This window comes from Phaseolus vulgaris, chromosome 4, assembly GCF_000499845.2.
Source record: "Phaseolus vulgaris cultivar G19833 chromosome 4, P. vulgaris v2.0, whole genome shotgun sequence".
In the NCBI taxonomy this organism is placed as follows: Eukaryota; Viridiplantae; Streptophyta; class Magnoliopsida; order Fabales; family Fabaceae; genus Phaseolus; species Phaseolus vulgaris.
In genome coordinates, this window is record NC_023756.2 from 13099361 (window position 1) to 13119768 (window position 20408).

General features: G+C 35.2%; 1 protein-coding gene across 16 annotated transcripts; it reads right to left on the reverse strand.

Moving 5' to 3' along the window:
• Positions 1-1103: 1103 nt before the first annotated feature.
• Positions 1104-15410, reverse strand: LOC137837312 (putative disease resistance RPP13-like protein 1). 16 transcript variants are annotated; one of them, XR_011085422.1, is made up of 7 exons: positions 14871-15410; positions 14021-14083; positions 13139-13228; positions 13006-13063; positions 12583-12639; positions 1971-2042; positions 1104-1417 (listed from the first exon to the last, which is right to left on the reverse strand). XR_011085422.1 is itself a non-coding variant. In XM_068646289.1 (6 exons), the coding sequence occupies exons 1-5, from the start codon at positions 14927-14929 to the stop codon at positions 12583-12585; spliced, it is 327 nt and encodes a 108-aa protein (XP_068502390.1). In that variant the 5' UTR covers positions 14930-15409; the 3' UTR covers positions 10978-11200. The 16 variants fall into 16 exon arrangements, 5 of the variants coding, with proteins under 5 accessions (XP_068502388.1, XP_068502390.1, XP_068502389.1 ...); XR_011085418.1 differs by lacking the exon at positions 13006-13063 and having other exon boundaries at positions 14871-15390; XR_011085416.1 differs by having other exon boundaries at positions 12583-13063; positions 14871-15389.
• Between the last annotated feature and the right edge of the window lie 4998 nt (positions 15411-20408).

Sequence of the window (20408 nt, forward strand, 5' to 3'; positions counted from 1 at the left end):
GACTCTAAATCCAGTCTTTGAATATACAAGATTTGTAGAGAGGTGTTGGCTCCGAATAAAGACTTTTTATGGGTCTTGCAAGAATGGTGCAGAGTAGGAAGGGGTAGTAGAACTGCAGCAGAGGTTGTAAGGACGTGTGGAGGATGCTGGAAACATGGTGCTCATGAAGGTTAATTCATAAGCATGCTTTGGTTCATTATCTATTGTGGTTGAAAAACAAGATCTCCTGGAAAATGGGCAGCAGTAACCACATTTCCAAAGCTTTATTGTGCTCATCTATGAGTGCTTGCCAGTGGTTTTATGCCAATGTTCTAGGCAAAACTACCCATGCCAGTGCCTTTTACGGGTGCTTGTGGAGGATATGCATGTAATAGTATAATATAGGTTGTTTTTAAGTTGTATAGAATTAAGCTTAGGGGGCTGGAGTAGTCCTGCTGTCCTGTTATTATGCAGAACTTAAAAGCACATTTCTGCTGAGTTTAAGGCATAATTCAGCAGGTTTTATCTATGTTATTTGTAAGTAAGATGGTTGGGTTGTAGGCTTTTTATTTTATAAGGTTGGAACACTCTCTATTTAACTAATTAATTCTTTGTTGATAAAAAAGAAACTATACAATACAATACTTGGTAAACAAGAAACTTTATAGTTTTGTAAGTTTGTTGCTGTTCAGAGTCCTTAAACTTTTAGTGCAGATAGAGTTTTTCTGTTGCAAGAGAATCTCCAGAATGTAGAGGAGAGGTAATAAAATAGTAAAATATAATTAATTGTTATTTTTTAAAGGGAAGAAAGATTACAAGGATGTGAAATAAAAGAGGAGAGACATGATATTCTTTTTCGAAGAATCACAATTGTTTGAGAATGGATACCTTTAGAATTGTTTGATAATTCTTTTACAATTTTGCTTATGATAAGTACTTAGATTTAGAATGCTGGATTATAAGTACATGACAGTGTTTGGTACTTTGGACAGTACATTGTATAATATTTAGTATATTTGTATTGGTTTAATTTCATGACTTTTTTTGTTCAGTTTTTATTGCTTTGATTCTTAGTTTTCCTTGATTTGAAAGTGGCATAATTAATTGAAACAGTAGCATGCAAATAAGAAAAGTGGGTTCTATTTTATTCCTTCAAACACAAATTTAGAAGCAAATAGACCCACGAAAAGGTCCAACAAAACAAGTCACTAATTTGGTTCAGAAATACACTTTCCAACTCAACACCATATAATGTTCTAAGAATTTATTTTTAAAGTATTTGCATTTCAAAACTCCATTGTCTCAATTTGCCTCTCAGATGTTGGAGTTTGCTCGGGAGTTGTATAACAACTCCTCATAAGAACCCAATTTCAAGCCCTTATACTTATTTCCTCTTTATAATATCATGGTACACTGCTACAAACCAACTTTGGAAGACCTGTGAATAAAATAAGGTAGAAACAAAAGCATAAGCACATTGTTCCATTTAATCATTAACTTAGAAATCAAGAAAGAATGAGTGTATCCATCATAAATACATTAGCATACAAATAATAGAGCTGCATGTTTAGATTTTTCGAATTAAAGTGCAGTGCTAAAGCTTCACAATGTTAATTGCATTCACAGCAAGCTGCATATTCCCAACATCCCATCGAACTCAGTCTTGATTGAACACCACAAGACTTCCTTTAATGTTTAAAAATCTTGATGGAATATCCCAAGAGCTTTTTAATAAAGAAAAAAGTTGTTTAAAAATACTTTTAAATTCCAATTACAAGTTCCTTAGATACAGAATGTCCCTTATGTCCACTGCAGTTTCCATTCATCTTTCCTCCACTCAAAACCCATAACTTCATTCTTGGGATCATTTAGTTTCAGTGATCTATTATTAAGTTTAAGTTCATTTTTTTTTTAAAACGTACTAGCATGAAATAAGATGATAGAAGGAAAAATGTTGCTAAGCTAGATAAATAAAGAAGTTGCCGCCATACCTTCCAACTACAGAATACTCTGTTCGAAATGGATGCAAAATGTCAGACCACCTTCACGATTTTCGTAGTAATCTAAAAATATGAAACACATTTGATTGGAATTTAATTTCAACAGGAAAATTGAAATAATTTTGCACGGAAATAAGAATAAAATAAAAGTAATTGAATCATGAAAAACGTAGCTGAGCCATCCTCCTTTAATAAACATCATCAGTTTAAGTATAACATGTGCTGCTCTTGTTTGGAAAATGGCAATTATAGATTTACCGTTTGCAACTAAGAAAATTGTAATCGAAAAGGTACAAAGATATTGTGGAGAATTAGAACCTATTGAAGTGGCAGACAAATTGAAATAAGTGTATTACAGTAAATGAAGATGAATGAATGCTTTAATGTAGCGCACGTAATCGTAATGAAGAAAGAGAGGTTTTTATGAACCTTAATGGTAGAGAAAAATAAATATAAAAGAAACTTTTATTCACTTGTATATTAGAGAGTAAAATACATGGTATATATATAAGAAAAAGATTAAAACCTAGCTGAAACAGAAAAATAAAGTTTGAGTCAAACAAACAAAGTCCAATAATTTAAAATAAAAAATTAAATATATTAACAACGTCTAATTTTTGAACTTGTGACTCAGTCTTATGATCGAACATTCAGTTCTCGGATGTGAGCAATCTTTCCCCAGTCTTCGCCATCTGGATTCTGACAACGTTCCTTCAGCAATGGACAACCCCAGATTGTAAGAGAAGAAATGGATTTGGGGAGATCCTCTGCTGGTAAGCATTGAAGGCTGGGACATTCAGAAAGTGTGAGAGAGGACAGGTGGCAAAGACCCTTGTAGTGCATCTTTTTAAGATTTGGACAACAATGGATTTGTAGAAAGGTGAGAGAGCATGGCAGCAAAACTTCATCGGGAAAACTCCACGTCCAAATTATAAATAAACAAGGTTTCAAGACATGTGTTGGGATCCAAGGTCTCTATCAAGGAGGCGATAAGTTTTAAACATGAAAGAGACATATTTTTAATATTTAATGGCAAACCTCCATCTGGAAACATCTCCACTTGTGGACACTTAGTTATCTTCAGGCTGGTAAGGGATGGAAACAAGATTTGCATTGGTTTGGGAAACATGAATGATTTAAATTGAAGGCAATCATGAATATCTAGATACATGAGATGGTTATGAGCGTACTCCTGTGAAATTATTCTTAGGTTTTGGCAGCTTCTCATTTCAAGAGAACGCAGCTTTGGAAAGAAATCTACCTGAAAGATTGTAAGAGAGTCGAAGTCTCCATCGATATGCAGGGTTTCAAGCGGCGATGTGTCCATACTGTTTCCACTAATTGTGAGCTCATCACTAACAATTAGTTTCTTTAAATGAGTACCTTTCAGTTTTGGACAAATATACACATAAAGCTCTTGAAGACGTGGAAAAGACGTAGTTTTACACTCCCATTCTTCCCATTCTGATGGCAGCCTGTAACTAGGCTAAACTCCAGATTAAGAAAATTCAAAAAAAAGGAGAAAGAACTGATGCAAGTTTTCTGTGTATATCCTCTTAATGAAAATTACAAGTATTTAAATATGCAGAATTCGTAACTAACCACTAATCCTATGATGACCACTCCACTGAAACAACTCCTAACTGATAGCCATGTTCTAACCACTAATACCCATGATGCTAAAAACAAAGAAAATGCAGTAACCAACAAATGAGGAAAATATGGTTGAATTAGTCCAACAGCTTTAACGGCTTCTTCAGAGTCCTCTTGGGTCGAGGTGGCGCCCGTTGACCTGGTTCCTTGGCCTTTTGGATCGCATCAACTGCCCGCCCCCCCCCCCCCCCTTTAGAATCAGCTCGTCCTCGAGCTCAACAGGGAAATTCGGAAAACGGAGGCAGAGTTCTTCAAACGGTTCCCAAGTTGCGGCCGTAATATCCTGATTTTTCCAAGCAACAAGGACTTCTATTTTCCCAAGTTTGTGACGAGAATCCAGTACGTGGCTTGGTTGAGGCTCAGGAACATCGTCTGCAAAGAACGATGGTAAAGGGACTGGATTGGGATTCCCCTTGGCTTTACAAAGTAATGAAACATGGAAAACATTGTTTATCTTTGCGTTTTTGGGGAAGCTGAAGTCGATACGCCACATTTCCAATGCGCTCAAGTATCTGAAATGGCCCAAAAAACCGTTTGGAGAGTTTGTGACTGCGGCGATGCTGTACGGATGTCTGGCGATAGTGCTGCAGCTTGAGAAAGACCATGTCGCCGACTTGGAATTGTTTGTCCTGCCGATGCACATTTGCCAAACTAACCATGCGTTGTTGTGCTTTTCTCAAGTTAGCTTTGACAATCGACCGAAGCCGCTGTAATTTCGAGATTGTTTCATCCACTGACGGCATGGGAGAGTCTCCGGGTCGGTAACGGATAACGTCTGGAATGGGCTGTCCATACAAGGCCTGAATGGGACTCATGTTAATAGAGGAATGGTACGATGTGTTGTACCAATATTCCGCTAAATATAAGTACCGATGCCAATACTTCGGTTCATCACCTGCAAAACAACGCAAATAAGATTGTAAACATCGGTTAACAACTTCGGTTTGTCCGTCGGTTTGAGGATGATAGGCTGTGGAAAACTGGAGTTTGGTGCCAATTTGTTTAAACAGTTCCTTCCAAATGTTGCTGAGAAAAAGCGGATCCCGATCAGTGACAATACTCCGCGGCATACCGTGTAATCGGTAGATGTTTTGCAAGAACAAGGTGGCTAACAGCACAGCTCCAAAGTTGGGCGGAAGAGGAATGAAGTGAGCGAATTTGGTGAATCGATCTATTATCACCCAAATGGCGGTTTTGCCTTGTGACAACGGTAAGTGAGTAATGAAATCCATCGACACATCTTGCCAAGCATTCGCGGGAATGGGCAACGGCTGTAAAAGGCCATACGACTTATGGGTAGGGTAGTTAACTTGTTGGCAAATGTGGCATTGTTGTATGAAAGAGGTAACCTCTGATTTGAGTTTTGGCCAAGCGAAAGTGGATGCCAATCGATTGATCGTGGCCCGGATGCCCGAATGACCGCGGGTTGGGGAATTATGAAATTCCTGGAGTAGCAAGGATCGAAGAGCTGGCTGGAAAGGGATAAATAATTTGCTTGAGTGAAAAAGCAACCCGTCCTTAAGGGTAAAACCCGAAGAGTTGGACAAGCAGCGTTGGACTAAGTGCTTCCCCTCAGCTGTCACATAGAACTTCCTTAATTCGACAGTCCATTTTGGGTCCGAGAAGGAAACGGCCAGAATCTCCACAGTGGGAATTCGGCTTAGTGCATCCGCGACTGCGTTTTCTTTGCCCGGTTTGTAGCGAATTTCAAAGTCATACCCGATAAGTTTTGTGGCCCATTTGTATTGCTCTGGGGTTTGGACTACTTGTGTCAGCAGATGTTTGAGACTTTGCTGGTCGGTGTAGATGCAGAATTTGCGACCGAGGAGGTACTGCCTCCACTTTTTGACTGCTTCAGTTACAACATATAACTCTCGAACATAAGCGGAGGCCAGCTGCATTTTGGGGCATAATTTCTTGCTAAAAAAGGCAATGGGGCGCTCCATTTGGGATAAGACAGCCCTAACGGTCACCGTGGAAGCGTCGGTGGTGATGTCGAATGGTTCTGAAAAATTTGGGAGTGATAGAGAGACCAACGAAACCATGGCTGATTTCAAAGCACTGAAGGTTGCCTCACTTTTAGTTGACCATTGAAAAACTTGGCGCTTAAGGAGATCCGTTAACGGAGCTGCGAGCCGAGCATAATGTTGCACGAACCGGCGGTAGTAGCCCGTCAAGCCTAGAAAACCACGCAAGGTGGGGAGATTGTGAGGGGTTGGCCAGGCTTGAATAGCCTGAAGTTTGTCCGGATCAGCTTCCACACCATGGGCAGATATGATGTCACCCAAATATGCAATGGATGGCACTGCAAAAGTGCATTTTGATGCCTTAGCAAGGAACGGGTGTTGTGAAAGTGTCTCAAACACTTGCCGTAGGTGGAGATAATGTTCTTCGGTGGAACGGCTGTAGACAAGAATATCATCAAAGAACACCAGCACATGACGTCGCAATCTCGCTCTGAAAATGTCGTTCATTGTGGCCTGGAATGTGGAAGGGGCATTTGACAACCCAAATGGCTTAACCAAGAACTCATAATGACCATCGATAGTTCGAAAAGCCGTTTTGTGTGTATCTTTCGCTGCAACCCTGATTTGGTGATAACCTGTGGTAAGGTCGATTTTGGAGAACACTGTTGCGCCATGTAACTCATCAAGGAGCTCATCCACCGTTGGAATCGGAAAGCGATCTTTGACAGTAATGGCATTTAATGCTCTGTAATCGACGCAAAAACGCCAAGATCCATCCTTTTTCTGAACCAACAAAACTGGTGACGAAAACGGGCTCTGGCTTGGTTTGATAATCCCGTCTCGGAGCATATCAGCAATCAATTGGGACATAATCTGCTTCTGGTAGTGTGGGTAACGGTAAGGGCGGACGCTTATATGGTTGGAAGATGGGAAAGTGGGGATGTGGTGGTTGTGTGATCGAACTGGGGGTAGGTGTGTGGGCATAGGCGTGGAGCAATTGTTGGAAAGCGGGAGCATCGTGTGTTGGAATTTCTGGTGAATTGAGGGATTGCTGGTCGGAGACGGAAAAATAGAGAGCGTGGAAGGAGGCAACACTGTGTTTCGAGATTAGGGTGTGTAAGGAGGCGGGGGATACCTGGGTCGATAGAGGTTCGCCCCGTAGGGTAATAGCTTTTGGGCCCACATTGAAAGTGAGTTGGGGAATTGCAAAATCCGCTAAGACTGGGCCAAGAGTTTGAAGCCAGGCGAGTCCTAGGATAATGTCCGCCCCGGCTACAGGTAAAACAAATACCGGAATGTTGAAGCTAGCATCCTGTATAGCTAGGGAAATGGAAGGGCAAACGGCTTGACATTTGAGGGATTCACCGTTTCCCACCATGACAGCAAACTCGGGAATGTCTTGTTTGGGTAAGTTGAGGAAGGAGACGATGCGTGGTTGTATGATATTGTGGGTGCTACCCGAGTCAATTAAGACTTGGACAGGTTTGTTGTTGATGAAACCTGTGACACGCAGGGCTTGGGCCGAAGAGAGGCCAAAGAAGGCAGCCGATGAAAGGGCGAAAAACTGGTTAGGGTTGGTGGGTTGGAGGGTGGCAGGGGTGGGAAAATTTTCGGTAGAGTTTGTGTTGACCTCATCGTGATCGAATGGTTCATTATCCGCAATTAGCAGAAATTGAGGCGGATTGCATTTGTGACCTGGGTAATATCGCTCAGGACAGCGAAAGCATAATCCGTCGCTACGTCGTTTTTGTAAGGCTTCTGGTGTCAATTTGGTGAATGGAAGTTGAGGTTTAGGGGTGGTTAAAAGTGGAGGGTTCCCTGGCTTTGGGGAATTGGTGGAATGGGTGAATGTGGCGGAAGTTGTAGTAGGTGAAATAATTTTCAGCCTGGAAAATCCAATCTAACGGATTGGAGCCATCAAACAAGGGAAGGGTGATTTTTGGAGGATGTGGGTTTGGGTTGGTGGAAGTAGAGGATTCAGCATGATGGAAGATGGGTTTGTGAGGTTCAGGTTTGTTCGGGTCTGTCAGCTGGGCTATGTGATTAACGACGCGGGCTGTGGTCTCAGTTTGGGTGTCAAGTTTTGCATTAAGGTTGGAGGTAGCTTGGACGAGGTGTAGAAGTTGGGTGTTGATGTCGGAAGTGGTGAGAACAGTTTGGGTTGTAACTTGTATGAGTTGGGCGAATTGGTCGGTTAGGGAAGGTGGGGGTTCGTCGGTTGTGGAAGTGTCTTTTCGGGGAGGCATTGTGTCGAAGTGAAAGCACCAAATGATAGCAGCCTGTAAGTAGCCTAAACTCCAGATTAAGAAAATTCAAAAAAAAAGGAGAAAGAACTGATGCAAGTTTTCTGTGTATATCCTCTTAATGAAAATTACAAGTATTTAAATATGCAGAATTCGTAACTAACCACTAATCCTATGATGACCACTCCACTGAAACAACTCCTAACTGATAGCCATGTTCTAACCACTAATACCCATGATGCTAAAAACAAAGAAAATGCAGTAACAACCAAATGAGGAAAATATGGTGGAATTAGTCCAACAGCTTTAACGGCTTCTTCAGAGTCCTCTTGGGTCGAGGTGGCGCCCGTTGACCTGGTTCCTTGGCCTTTTGGATCGCATCACATTCCTTCATATTGTGGAATTCCAAGCTCTCCAAGGATGCAAATGAAGAGTTGCTCCCATAAAATTCAGCACCAATGCTCACTATTCCATCCAGCCCTATAATTTTGAGGGTCTTCAGTGATGACAAAAGTCCAAGGGGAGGCAAACATAGGCAGTATTTACAATCCTGCAACAGTAAGAACACCAGGTTTGATAACGAATTATCGAATACCCAACTTGGGAATTCTATACCATTGTAGTTCCTAATTGACAAATTCTCCAAGTGTTTGGAGGGTTGTAGATTTTGAAGTACATCCTTTTCTTTCCTTGGATCATCAGGGATGTGGTCCGACTTCCAATTTAATTCTAGCTCCACAAGGTGTTTATCTTTCACATTTGCTTTTAATGCATCCAAATGATTCAAAATATTCTGCACGTCATTGATTGATAGACTTCCATGAAGATTGAGTCCTCCCAATGTTCCCAGTTGCCTAGTAATTGGCTCACTATTTCTATCCACAAAAAACGGATTTAGTACTTGAAGATTCTTCAATTCTCCAAAATGCATTGACATCTTTGACACCCTTGTATATTTAAATTCTAGGCAACGCAATTTGGTAAGTTTATGCAAAAGTTATAGAGCAACATATCAAGTCAGGTAATTTTTGAATCAAATTATATGAAAGATCTAATGGAGATGTTTAAGATCACATACAGAATATGGGACCTCTCTAAGTTCTACACAACCATAGAAAGATAACACACGTATAAACTTAATCTTGGAAAACAAATCATGTATGGAAATCTTGAAATTCAAAATATTGTGAGATAGGAAGAAATGAACGAAGTTTTTTAGCATTAGTTAAACTCTCTAAACCATCAAAACTTTTGACATCATTGGAATCAAATGAAAAATGACGGGTTGTTTTCGGCATACATTTGCCTTTATCAAATTTCAACCTGAATCAAAAATCTGCAAAGACATATTTTGCCAAATCATTTAGAAGGTCATGCTTGATTGTTGAAAGAGAGACCTTGACAATAGATCATTAAAGTACTCTTCACCAACTTCTTCTGGATGTCTAATCTGTTGTGGACTTTGTAGAAAATTTTGGGTCATCCACAACAAAATTAACTCCTCCTTCACAAACATATAATCTTTGGGAAATAAGGCACAATAAGCAAAACATCTTTTAAGATGAGAAGGAAGGTAGCGATAGCTCATAAATAGGGCAGGGATAATTTCATTGTCTTCTTTTGGTAACTCCCATATGTCACTTTCCAATATGCTTTTCCAATCTGAAGTGGATGACTTTGTGCGTAAAAGACATCCAATTGTTTTCAAAGCTAGAGGCAACCCGTTGCACTTCTTAACTATCCTTCTACCAACCTTCATCAACTCATCATTCAATTCAAGACCACCATCTTTTAATGCATGGTTTTCAAAAACTTTCTAGCATTCATCCTCTCCTAATTGCTTTATAAGATGCACTTCAGACCTCATGCTAGAAGCAACTTTCTCACCACGAGTAGTGACTAGAATTCTACTTCCTAGAGCCTCATAGCTAAGAGTAGTTCGCACAGCTTCCTATTCTTCTCGTCTTTCGTTCCAAACATCATCCAAAACAAGAAGAAATTTCCTTCCTGACAAATTTTCTTTCAGTTTTTTGTGAATCATTTCTAGGTTCTCACTGTCATCTTTTCTATAAGTGATTGCCTCAAGAATTGTTTTTGTCACTGTCAAAACATGAAAATCATCAGAAACACAAACCCAAGCTTTGATATCAAATTTTACATCCTCGATCTTTGGGTCATTGTACACATGCTGCACGAGTGTGGTCTTACCCAAGTCACCCATGCCCACAATGGAAAATATTGATGGTTGGTTAGGATTGTCGGTTTCAGATGTGAGCCAATCACTACTACATATATAATAATTAGTAACATCAAAAAAATGTTACTAAATCAAAGAAAATGTTACTAATAAGATTTAGTAACATTTTATCAAATGTAGCGGATATTCTATGTAACTAAAAACTTTTAGTAACATTTTTACATTTCAATAGATACATTTACAAACATGTCACTAAATATTTTTAGTAACATTTATTTAATAAAAAAGTAACATTTTAAAAATATTACTAAATCTTTCTAGTAATATTTATTTAATAAAAAGTAACACTATAAAAATGTTATTACAAATTTTTAGTAACTTTTTCTAATATAAAGGTGACATTTTAAAAATGTTACTAAATCATTTTAGTAATATTTTTTTTAAGAAAATAACATTATAAAAGTGTTACTAATTATTTTTAGTAATTTTTTTTTAAAGAAGTGACATTTTAAAAATGTTACTAAATATTTTTAGTAACATTTTTATAATGTTATTTTTTTATTAAAAAAATATTACTAAAAAAATTTAGTAACATTTTTTAAATGTCACTTCTTTATTAAAAAAAAGTTACTAAATCTTTTTAGTTATATTTATTTTAAAAAAAATAACATTATAAAAATATTACTAAAAATCTTTAGTAACTTTTTTTTAATAAAGAAGTGACATTTAAAAAATGTTACTAAATTTTTTTAAGTAATATTTTTTTAATAAAAAAGTAACATTATAAAAATGTTACTAAAAATGTTTAGTAAATTTTTTTATTAGAAAATTATACAAATTACTTAAATTTAGATTTTGATTGTAAGATGTTAATTATGTTTAGATGTTTTTATTCTATAAACAAGCTAGTAATAAAAATCTATCAACACAAACGCCAATAATTTCAATGGATTTTCAATTGTTGAAAATGAATTTAGAAATATTTTGTCAATACATGTCACTTTTGTTTATCATCTAGCACATATAAAATTTCTAGTATGTACTATGACTAGAGTCTCACAATCACACAATCAGTTCATGGGAATGACAATGACAGTCATTCACCGATGGGATCAAATTTGGTGACATTGGATTTGTGACATTAGTCAGCAGATATCCAATCTGAAAGAAAAACAGAGGTAAATTAAAATATCAACTGAATTCAATGCAATACAGGATAAATACCAAGAATAGTTCTGAACTAACTAAACTCATAACATACATGTGCAGACATTTAATATAAGTTATTTAGATATTCAAGAAAGAAACAATGACAAAATTTCTAAAATTACACACTTCAAATATAGCTTGCGACTAGTCAACAGTTTATCTCATCTCAAATCCTAAGAAAGACAAATGAAGTGTTGATAGTCAGAACAACTAAAAGGGGGAGTATAGGTGGACGATAGTTTTTTTTTGCAGAATAAAGGGGTAATTTGTTTTTACTGTGTTGCTTGTTTTGAGCATTAGGAGAATCCTCACTTCCTGTTCTTGACAAGTACACTGTCTTTCTTAATGTCATACTAACTAAAAAACTAAGAAAAAAGAACAACAAAGAATGCCTCATTGGCCTTCACTGGTCATAGATTGAGAAATGCACACAGTATCAATGACATGGCAGGAATCAATCAAATAGTGTTATGTGATCAATCAAATAGTTGCACAACACAGAAGTGAGAGATGTACCCTTCTTACAAAAATATAAGAAACATTATAGTACCAAATATTAACTACATTCAACTTATGACCAAAACTTGTACATTATTTTTTTCCTGTTATTTTCAAATCAGAATCCCAATTTCATTTTAATAATTTCTGCGATCCTTTAATACACACATTTGGTATACATTTTAGTGAATGTATCTTTGTTTTTTCTCTACTTATTTAACTATGGTGTGAATGATGATGATAACCAAATCTTGAATTAAAGAAAATTCTGTGAATAGGAGTGAGTAGGTAGGCATGGCACCACAAAAAGGTTCTAACAAGAAAAAGGGAAGTTTTGTCATCCATTTTAGGGTGTGTAGGTGAATGAAAGAAGATAGTAGTGGAGCAAAACTTATTGCAACAATATCAGCAATTGGGTTTAGAAAAAGAAAAATAAATGCTTGAACTGACTATGCTTTTAAATTTAAATTTACCTCATTTTCTAGGACATTCTTGTCAATGCTTTTATTTGTCACTTAAATGAATGATTAATGTAAATGAAGCAACAATGTTACATTTCTGAGGCAAGCAAACAGTGGCTGCAGTAACTTCCTCCACATGGAAGGGCAATGTGACTCCAGGAGGCTATAGGTGGCCACATGTTTGTTCATATTTTCAAAATCATATGAAATACAATGATGTCACACTCAATCAAATGCTAAAACTATTTGTTCAAGGTGTTTGATTCCAATAAAGCAATTGTAAAGAAGAAAGAAAATTGAAAGAAGAAACTATGAAAACAAATAGATGGAACCATCATCAACTATAATAAAGAATATAAAAAAAAATCTGATTACCTAATCATGAACTTTAATTCGTCCCATCAAAATGAAGCTTATTTCTTTTGAACACCACTGATTTCAATACTTGTGTTAGATGGAGTTCATTAACAAAAACAATAATGAAACAAAATAAACATATAAAACTATGATCTTATAATAAATTACACTAATAACCTTTCTTCTACTGTACTGAAATGTAGTTTTCCTCTTAGTCTACCTGCTCTATTGAAATAAAGTTATTTTGCCTTATTCAAATATCATAATTAAGTCAATCAATATTAAATTACTTAAAATAAAATAAAAAAAACTTAGACTTATTTCATTTGTCATACACTTTCATGCTTTAAAAGCCTTTTTATGAACCTATTTTTTCAAAAGAAATGTTAATTACCAATGACTTCAAATAATTAAAATATCATTTTTTTTAATTTCACTTACTCTTTCAACATTCTCTGAATCAACATTTATTTCTTTATAATTATTTTCAAATTCCTCCCTGTAATAATGATGGTTAGTAACCAATAAATCAAAAGTACAAAATTAGAAACATATTTTAGATGACTATATTTACATGAAGAGTTCAATGGCAGTGAATGGATGTTGGAGTGTCTTAAGATCTTTTTCAAGTGTGACAACTCTAACTGTAAGGTCTTCTGATTTCCTGGATAATAAAATAGTAGAATGTATTCCAAAACAAGATTAACAAAATTAATTAATAAATAATATAAAAACAAAATAAAGAAAAAATGTTATACAAGTTTATCCCTTAGCTAATTTCGTGTTATACAAGTTCACCCCTTAGCTAACTTTAATATTTAAAATTCAGTATACGTAAATTATGATGACACAATATTCCATTTCCATATATAATCATGGTTAGGTCGAGTTAGAATAGTTAAAAAGATCATAATATATCAACCTGTTTTGTTAAAGATGAATGATTACATATCCTTGTTGAAACAAAGGAAATACTTTGAAAGCCTATTACTGTGGTCGGCCTTAGATGCAATTTTCATGCTAAGTTTCTAGCACTTCTACATATTTTAGACTTTGAAAAAGAAACACTTTTTCACGAAAGGTACCATGCATGTGCCTTTTTTTATTCATTCAACAGGTTTTGCCAATTTTAGTGTTTGAACAGGCTTTCAAAGTACTATTCTAAAAATAAAAATAAACCAATTACTACTAGAAGAAAAGATCTATCAAATAAAAATAATTAATATTATCATATCACTGCCAAATCAGAATCAACACGTCTTGTACCAAATCAAGGAGAGAATCACTAATTATTAGCATTTTAATACTGAAATCAAACACAAATTAATCATAAAAAATGAGACCGCAATAATCACCTACTAAAAAAACACTAATCCAAGGTTCAAATGTGAGAAATAAAAACTGTAAATGAAAACAATAAGAAATTGAAGCGTTTGAACAATAGAGGAAATCTTACCTCTGAGAGAATGACCGAGCGAACGAGCAGGACGTAGATGAAGCACAGAGAACAGAGTGAAACCTGAGGAAGAGGAAGGGCACTGTGAGACTGAGAAAGAGGAACGACGAGATTGAGAAAGTGACAAAGAGGAATGTGAGAGATTGAGATTGAGAGAGAGGAAGAGGAACATGAGAGACTGAGATTGAGAGAGTAAACAGTGAGGGCAAAACAGTGAGAATCAGTGGCTTCGAAAGAGTAACTTCGAAAAAACACTATTGAATGAGAAAGAAAAACAGTATGAGAAATTGAGTTGAAATTGAGAGTATATTTTGTATAAATTTAGTAAAGTGTAATATTTAAAAATTTTACTAAGTTAAAAAATTTAAGAGAAAATAGTATTTTAAATTTACAAATTATAATATTTATTTATAAAATGTTACTGTTTCTTTTGTGTATAGTGACATTTATATCAAAATTGTTACTATAATAATTAAAATTTATGTTTATTTTATTTATAGTGACATTTATGTAAAAAAGTGTTACTATAATAATTAAATTTGATATATTGTAACATTTTAAATAAATGTTACTAGGAAAATATTACCATAGATAGAAAATGGTGTAGTGAATTAATGATTATATCTTTATCCGCTTCTCTACCACAAATAACACTTTCAACCACCAGAGAAGATGATGGCAATTTCTGTGACACTTTACTACTTAATCTATCATCAAAATAAGTACCCTCTTTCAAACCAAGAGCACCTTTTGGTTTGCAAGATATTCTAGTTTCTCCAGGACTTCTTTCATCTCTGATTCAATTTTTTGTGTTAAATGAAGAGAAAGTAGAGTTGAAGAAATTTGATACCTTGTAAGTAAAGGTTTGAGGCTGGGACTGAGCTTCGAATTGGCATCTGTTGAGTTCATAGTCTATTTCAGCCAAAAGATCCTCTGCATCAAAGACAGCCTCTTTGACAGCAAGAAGCCATGCTTTGACGTGTGGATCTGTGAACTGCCTTAATTCAGCATCATCAGCGAGAGCATTGATGGAACCCAGCATGATGTTCAAATTGGCGAGCAGTTTCTCATCAAGTTTTCTTCCACGAAAGAAGTCTAGAAATTGAGGAGAAGCGATTCTATCGAATGCAACCTGAAGAAAGGCCGAAAGAAGAGCACCAAGAACAAGTTCTGCTGCCATGGTAGGAGTTGAAATGGAGTGAATGGAGGTGTGTGATTTGAAATGGATTAAGTGCATGGATTACTATGAAATGAGTAGTTGGCTATATTACGAAGATGGATGAGTTCACTCTCAGGAGAGTGGAACATCTTTTTCTTTGATGGCTACTAAACCAATAACTTTTAAGTCTTTTTCCGACAACGCATCCAAACTTTGTCAGCTTTGTTCCACAATTATGAATGGGCTGTTAAAAGATTGGATAAGTTTGATTCAGCAATATAAATTGTGACAGTTCGATATTCATTAAACGGTTGTGATGAATGAAAGTAATATATGCGTAGTAATCTTTAATTGCTTGGATATTCTCTGACTTGAAAATATAAAAAGAAAAATATCTTTTCTGCATACTTTCTTTATTTACTTAATTGGTTATATGAGATAATTATGTCAGTTTAGTACATGCAGCCAGTAATTGTTAATTAACCAAGATTTGGTTTGTTGGTTTGTGTCTCTCTATTTATCGTTAGAGTAGTTTTTTGCAATTATTTGAATAATGTTGTGGTGTTTTCAATGTGTAATAGTGTGATTAAAATACTATGCAAATAAGGTTTTGTTTGTTCTAGTAATTAATTATATTGTTTTCTGATTAACTTTGTTTGAGTTTATTAAGATTTTTTACTCATCTTTATGTCTATGGTTTTTTTTTGTTCATGATCCACTATTTGTTTGTCAAGTTGTTCGATTTTTTTTATAATATTTATAGTTTGTTTATGAATTTCCATATCTGGTAGGTTATTTAGTTATTGCTTGTAATATATGAGGTGGTCTTTTTAGAAGTTGTGATCCATTATAAGGAAAATGTGTAAATACGGACATGATGAAATATGATGGGTGTAAAGGGTCTTCTAAGATAGGTAAATGGAGTTATTTTGAGATATTATTAAAAAAATAGGATGGTAGAAGTATGATGTTCTATTGATGGCTATGTTAAAGATATTAAAAAGCTTTTACCTGCAGCTCATAAAATATATTGCATTTGACATATGTATTCAAATTTTAGGAATAAGTTACTAGAAAAACGTTCAAGAATATTTTAACATCCAAAACTAATGTTTTTGTAAGATCGTTTAGTGAGAAAAAAAAAATCTATTAGATACTTAGACGGTCGAATAATCTAATAGTCTGTTAGACATTTTGACCGTTCACTGCTTTTTAATAGTCTAATAGATCATAAATTTTTAGAATCTCAACGATATAATAAAATATAGACATATATACACATGTAATAGATATAACACTGAAGGTTTATCTCATCAAAGAAAAAATAAGAATGAAAAGAGTAAACTTTTCTTTACAATAAATGCTGCAGATAAGACAAAAAAAAGATTGACTGAGTAAGACTAAGTCTACTTAGTAATTACTTTCTTATATTTTACCGAGTCATTTTATCTCTTTACAAATTGGAATATTAATATAGTTAAATTTCAACTAAAAGGTTCAAATGAAACTATTGATTACACAATTCACTATAAAAAAAGGTATGAGCTACGTCCTTAAACAAAGAACAACACGAGAGAAAAAAATAAAAATAGAGAGAAAAACTGATTCAAGGGGGGTAAAAGTCTTTACTATCACAAACAAAAACTTTTAAACTCCTATTGTAATTTTGTTTCAGGAGAAACCAGATCAAACTTTGTTGAAAATAGAAGCTGAATTACTCTATTAAACAATGTCATGGTACATTGGTAGATAACAACTTGAATGCTATTTCATAACTCAATAAGAAAAGCATGTATAATTTCAAGTTGTAATAATGGACGCTTAGAAGCATTTACATTTCACAGCTCCCATTACTTCAATCTCTCTATCAGATGCAATAGCTTTCCTGAATTTGTTTAGGTACTCATCCTGTGATCATCTAATTTCAAACCCTTCTACTTGTTTTCTCTTCATCATATCTTGATACAAGATAGTATAATTGATTAGTAAAGCTTCTTATCTTCCAATTAAATCATTAATTTAAAATCAAAACCTAACAAAAGAACCTGTTGGTAGAAAAATTGAAAAACGTGCATGTCTAATCTTGAACTAGTGACTCTTGGATGTGACCAATCTTTCCCCAGTCTTCGTCATTTGGATTCTGACCACTATAAAAAAAACTTTTATTAGAAAGGGTCAAAGGCGGACACTAATCACAAAAAGCCCACGCAAAGATGCAATTAACGTGGGTTTTGCCTTCACACAACTTTGAAGCTAATATCCTTGTCGCAAAAAAAATTGTCGGGTGCGTGGCGTCGCAATAAGTTGGCTTGCGCCTTGGACAGAAAGTGAGGGCTTAGGCTTAGCTAGGGGGACAATAAAATTAGCGTGGACTTAGCCTTGGATAAGGAGACAATAAAATTAGAATAAAGCGAGGGCTTGACCTTGGTAAAGTGACAATGAAATTAGAATGGGCTTAACCTTGGATATGTGGACATATAAATTTTTTTTTGTATGCACTATTTTTGGCAGCTATTGAACTCCACTTTTAAATAAAAGTTTGAATTTTAAATATTAATATTTTTTAATTTACTTTTTTTTTGGCAATAGCATTAAAAAGAAAAAAACATCAATGAATTGATAAGTTAAAAACTAAAAAACAAAAGTAATGAATAAATTATTATATTGATGAATAAAAAGTGTTTAAGCACCGGAAGATGGACATTAATTAGTTAGCTTGGTTATCTTAGTGATTTCATTATTCTTCTTCTTAGGTTTAGGCTTTGTTGAAATGCCTTCCATTTGCGCTCCTTACTAGTTATGTTTTATCGAAACATATGCAATGAAAAAACTATCATTTTAATACATTTAAGAAACTTTGTTCTATAATAAATATTTTTATTATAGAAAGTTATGCACCCAACGGCTGGTTCTCTAGCTTAAGTTAGTAATTTAGCTGGATGACCACAGTTGTGAATGATTAGTTTGATAGGCTGGTTCTCTAGCTTCCATGATCATCTTCTCTGGATTCCATGAATATATTGCTTATCTAGTTTCTCTGGACACATAACATAGTATCTAAAACTGGGGATCGTACAACAGCAACAAAGGTTTAAGGATAGCTACATACACAAACATTTAAATCATATGGTATAACATCTTGGCTCTTATATGTTAAAGAGAGGATTATATTCAAAATTGTATATTGATCACACAGAATCCTCTATGGAGTTACTAATTAAATTGCAGATGTCACTGCATATACCCTAAAAGAGAATAGCCACATTTACAAACTTTTTTTGTTTCACTGTAGATGAAAGAAGCCTTAGGATAACTCCATATACAAACTTTTAATGTTTTACGTAGATGAAAGAGGCACAGGCCCAAGTCAAAAACCTGTTCATTTTAAATTCTAATCAATATCAAAACTAGTTGAAAAGGTATGGATTATCCTGCACACACTATATTGGCCATATCATTGGTCAACATGAAGTTTTCATCATGCATGATGTATGTATATTGCATAAGGAATAAGAGAAAACAATGCTGAATTGATGACATAGTGCAGGAGGCCAATATAAAACAATAACTCTTGAACAACAAAACAGATCCATGCATAATCCAAATATAAAACAATATCATTTCTAATTTTTGGATTGATTTCCACAGTGAATCTAATTACACCAAAATGAAGAAGTTTATGATTGAACATTGAAAGACAATGACACTTGCCAAATGTTTTAAGCAAAGATAGATGTCACAACCCAGTGTGTCTGTCTTCACAGAGGATGAAAAGAGAACATATATATCTACGTACCTCACAAAATTGCAATATTTTCCCAAAATAGAAAAATGAGAGATACTGCATGAACACACTGCCAATAAGATACTTACCCAAAATTGCAATCCTTTTTCCCTTGCTTATATCACGAACTTTTACTGCATGAACACACTCACTCATCACAACACTACCAAGAAGATAAAAAACATGCACATCACAACACTACCAAGAAGATAAAAACATGTTCATCGCAACACTGCCAAGAAGATAAAAACATGCAAAGAGTCATGCATGCAATGTGAGTAATACATAAATGACTCAACCTCTCCATGTCTTTCTCACCTTTGACTCGTACACTTTTCTAATTTGCCATTCATCATGAGGGGCACAAGTCACTCGAGTCTATAAAAAGAACAACAAATTTAAATAGAAGTTGATGAATATAATAAATACTTAAATCGAAATGATTGAAAATGCTATGTTATGATCACCTTAAATTCAGTCCACCATTTAAGTTGGACTTCCTCTGGTGTTTCGTCATAGTGATAGTAAGGACCCCTAAATTGTGACCTAATTGCATGCCCAATTGCCTTAGTAGCACAATGATAAACATGAATGCTAAAATGATAAAATGCAGTATAGCAAACAATTCATAATAAAGTTCAATGTGATCATAAACTTACCCTTTACCGACTGGTCGAATGATGACTCTCCCACTACCATCATGTTCTTCATCAGGGATATCATGGTGCGTAGTAGGCGTGGGTACTCGTGGGACGCCTTCTATGTTTTCCATTATATTGTTATAATGGAAGCGGGATTGATGAGTGTGAGATAGCTAGCTAGCTGCATCTCAGCTATTACGTTCTTGTCTATCTCTGGCCTAGGCACAAACACACTTAGTCGCACAGAGCTGGTGTGACCATGAGAGTATTAGGAATATCATCTCTAAATTTGACCCCATCTACATGTGGTATCATTACTTTGATTGCTACGGTGCTGATATGGTGGTTTTGGAATGCACTCAACTGGATGTGGCTGAGACCTAACAGGATAGAGAGGCGTCTCAAGGAACAGGGTATCCAAGGGAATTCCTACTGTCCCTTGGTTGGAGACATTAGAGATATGATTAAAATAATTAAAGAAGCCAAATCCAAACCCATGGCTCCTCACTCTAATGACATTGCACCTCGTGTATTGCCTTACGTTGTCCACACCATCGCTAAATACGATGAGTCACTCACATACCACATGAATTCTGATACTACTCTTTTCTTTATGTAAGCTATCACCTGGATGAAATTTTTGTTGTATCTCCGTACTCAGTCATTAGACTGGAACCTCATCACTTGACTACAACGTCAGCCACTTGGTCATGCTCCCTTTTATACTTCGCTGACTAGCTTTTAATTCCAAACCTTTATCCAGTCAGTTGTCAAATTAAAAATCCGCTTTGTATAAGAAAACGG

Coding starts and splice junctions, on each gene's coding strand:
- LOC137837312 (XM_068646286.1), bottom strand. CDS start 15,257: ATGCACTTAATCCATTTCAAATCACACACCTCCATTCACTCCATTTCA. Junction 14,084..14,870: donor CTCAAACCTTTACTTACAAG/GTATCAAATTTC, acceptor CCTCTTCCTCAG/GTTTCACTCTGTTCTCTGTG. Junction 11,201..14,020: donor GCTCGGTCATTCTCTCAGAG/GTAAGATTTCCT, acceptor TTTTTCTTTCAG/ATTGGATATCTGCTGACTAA.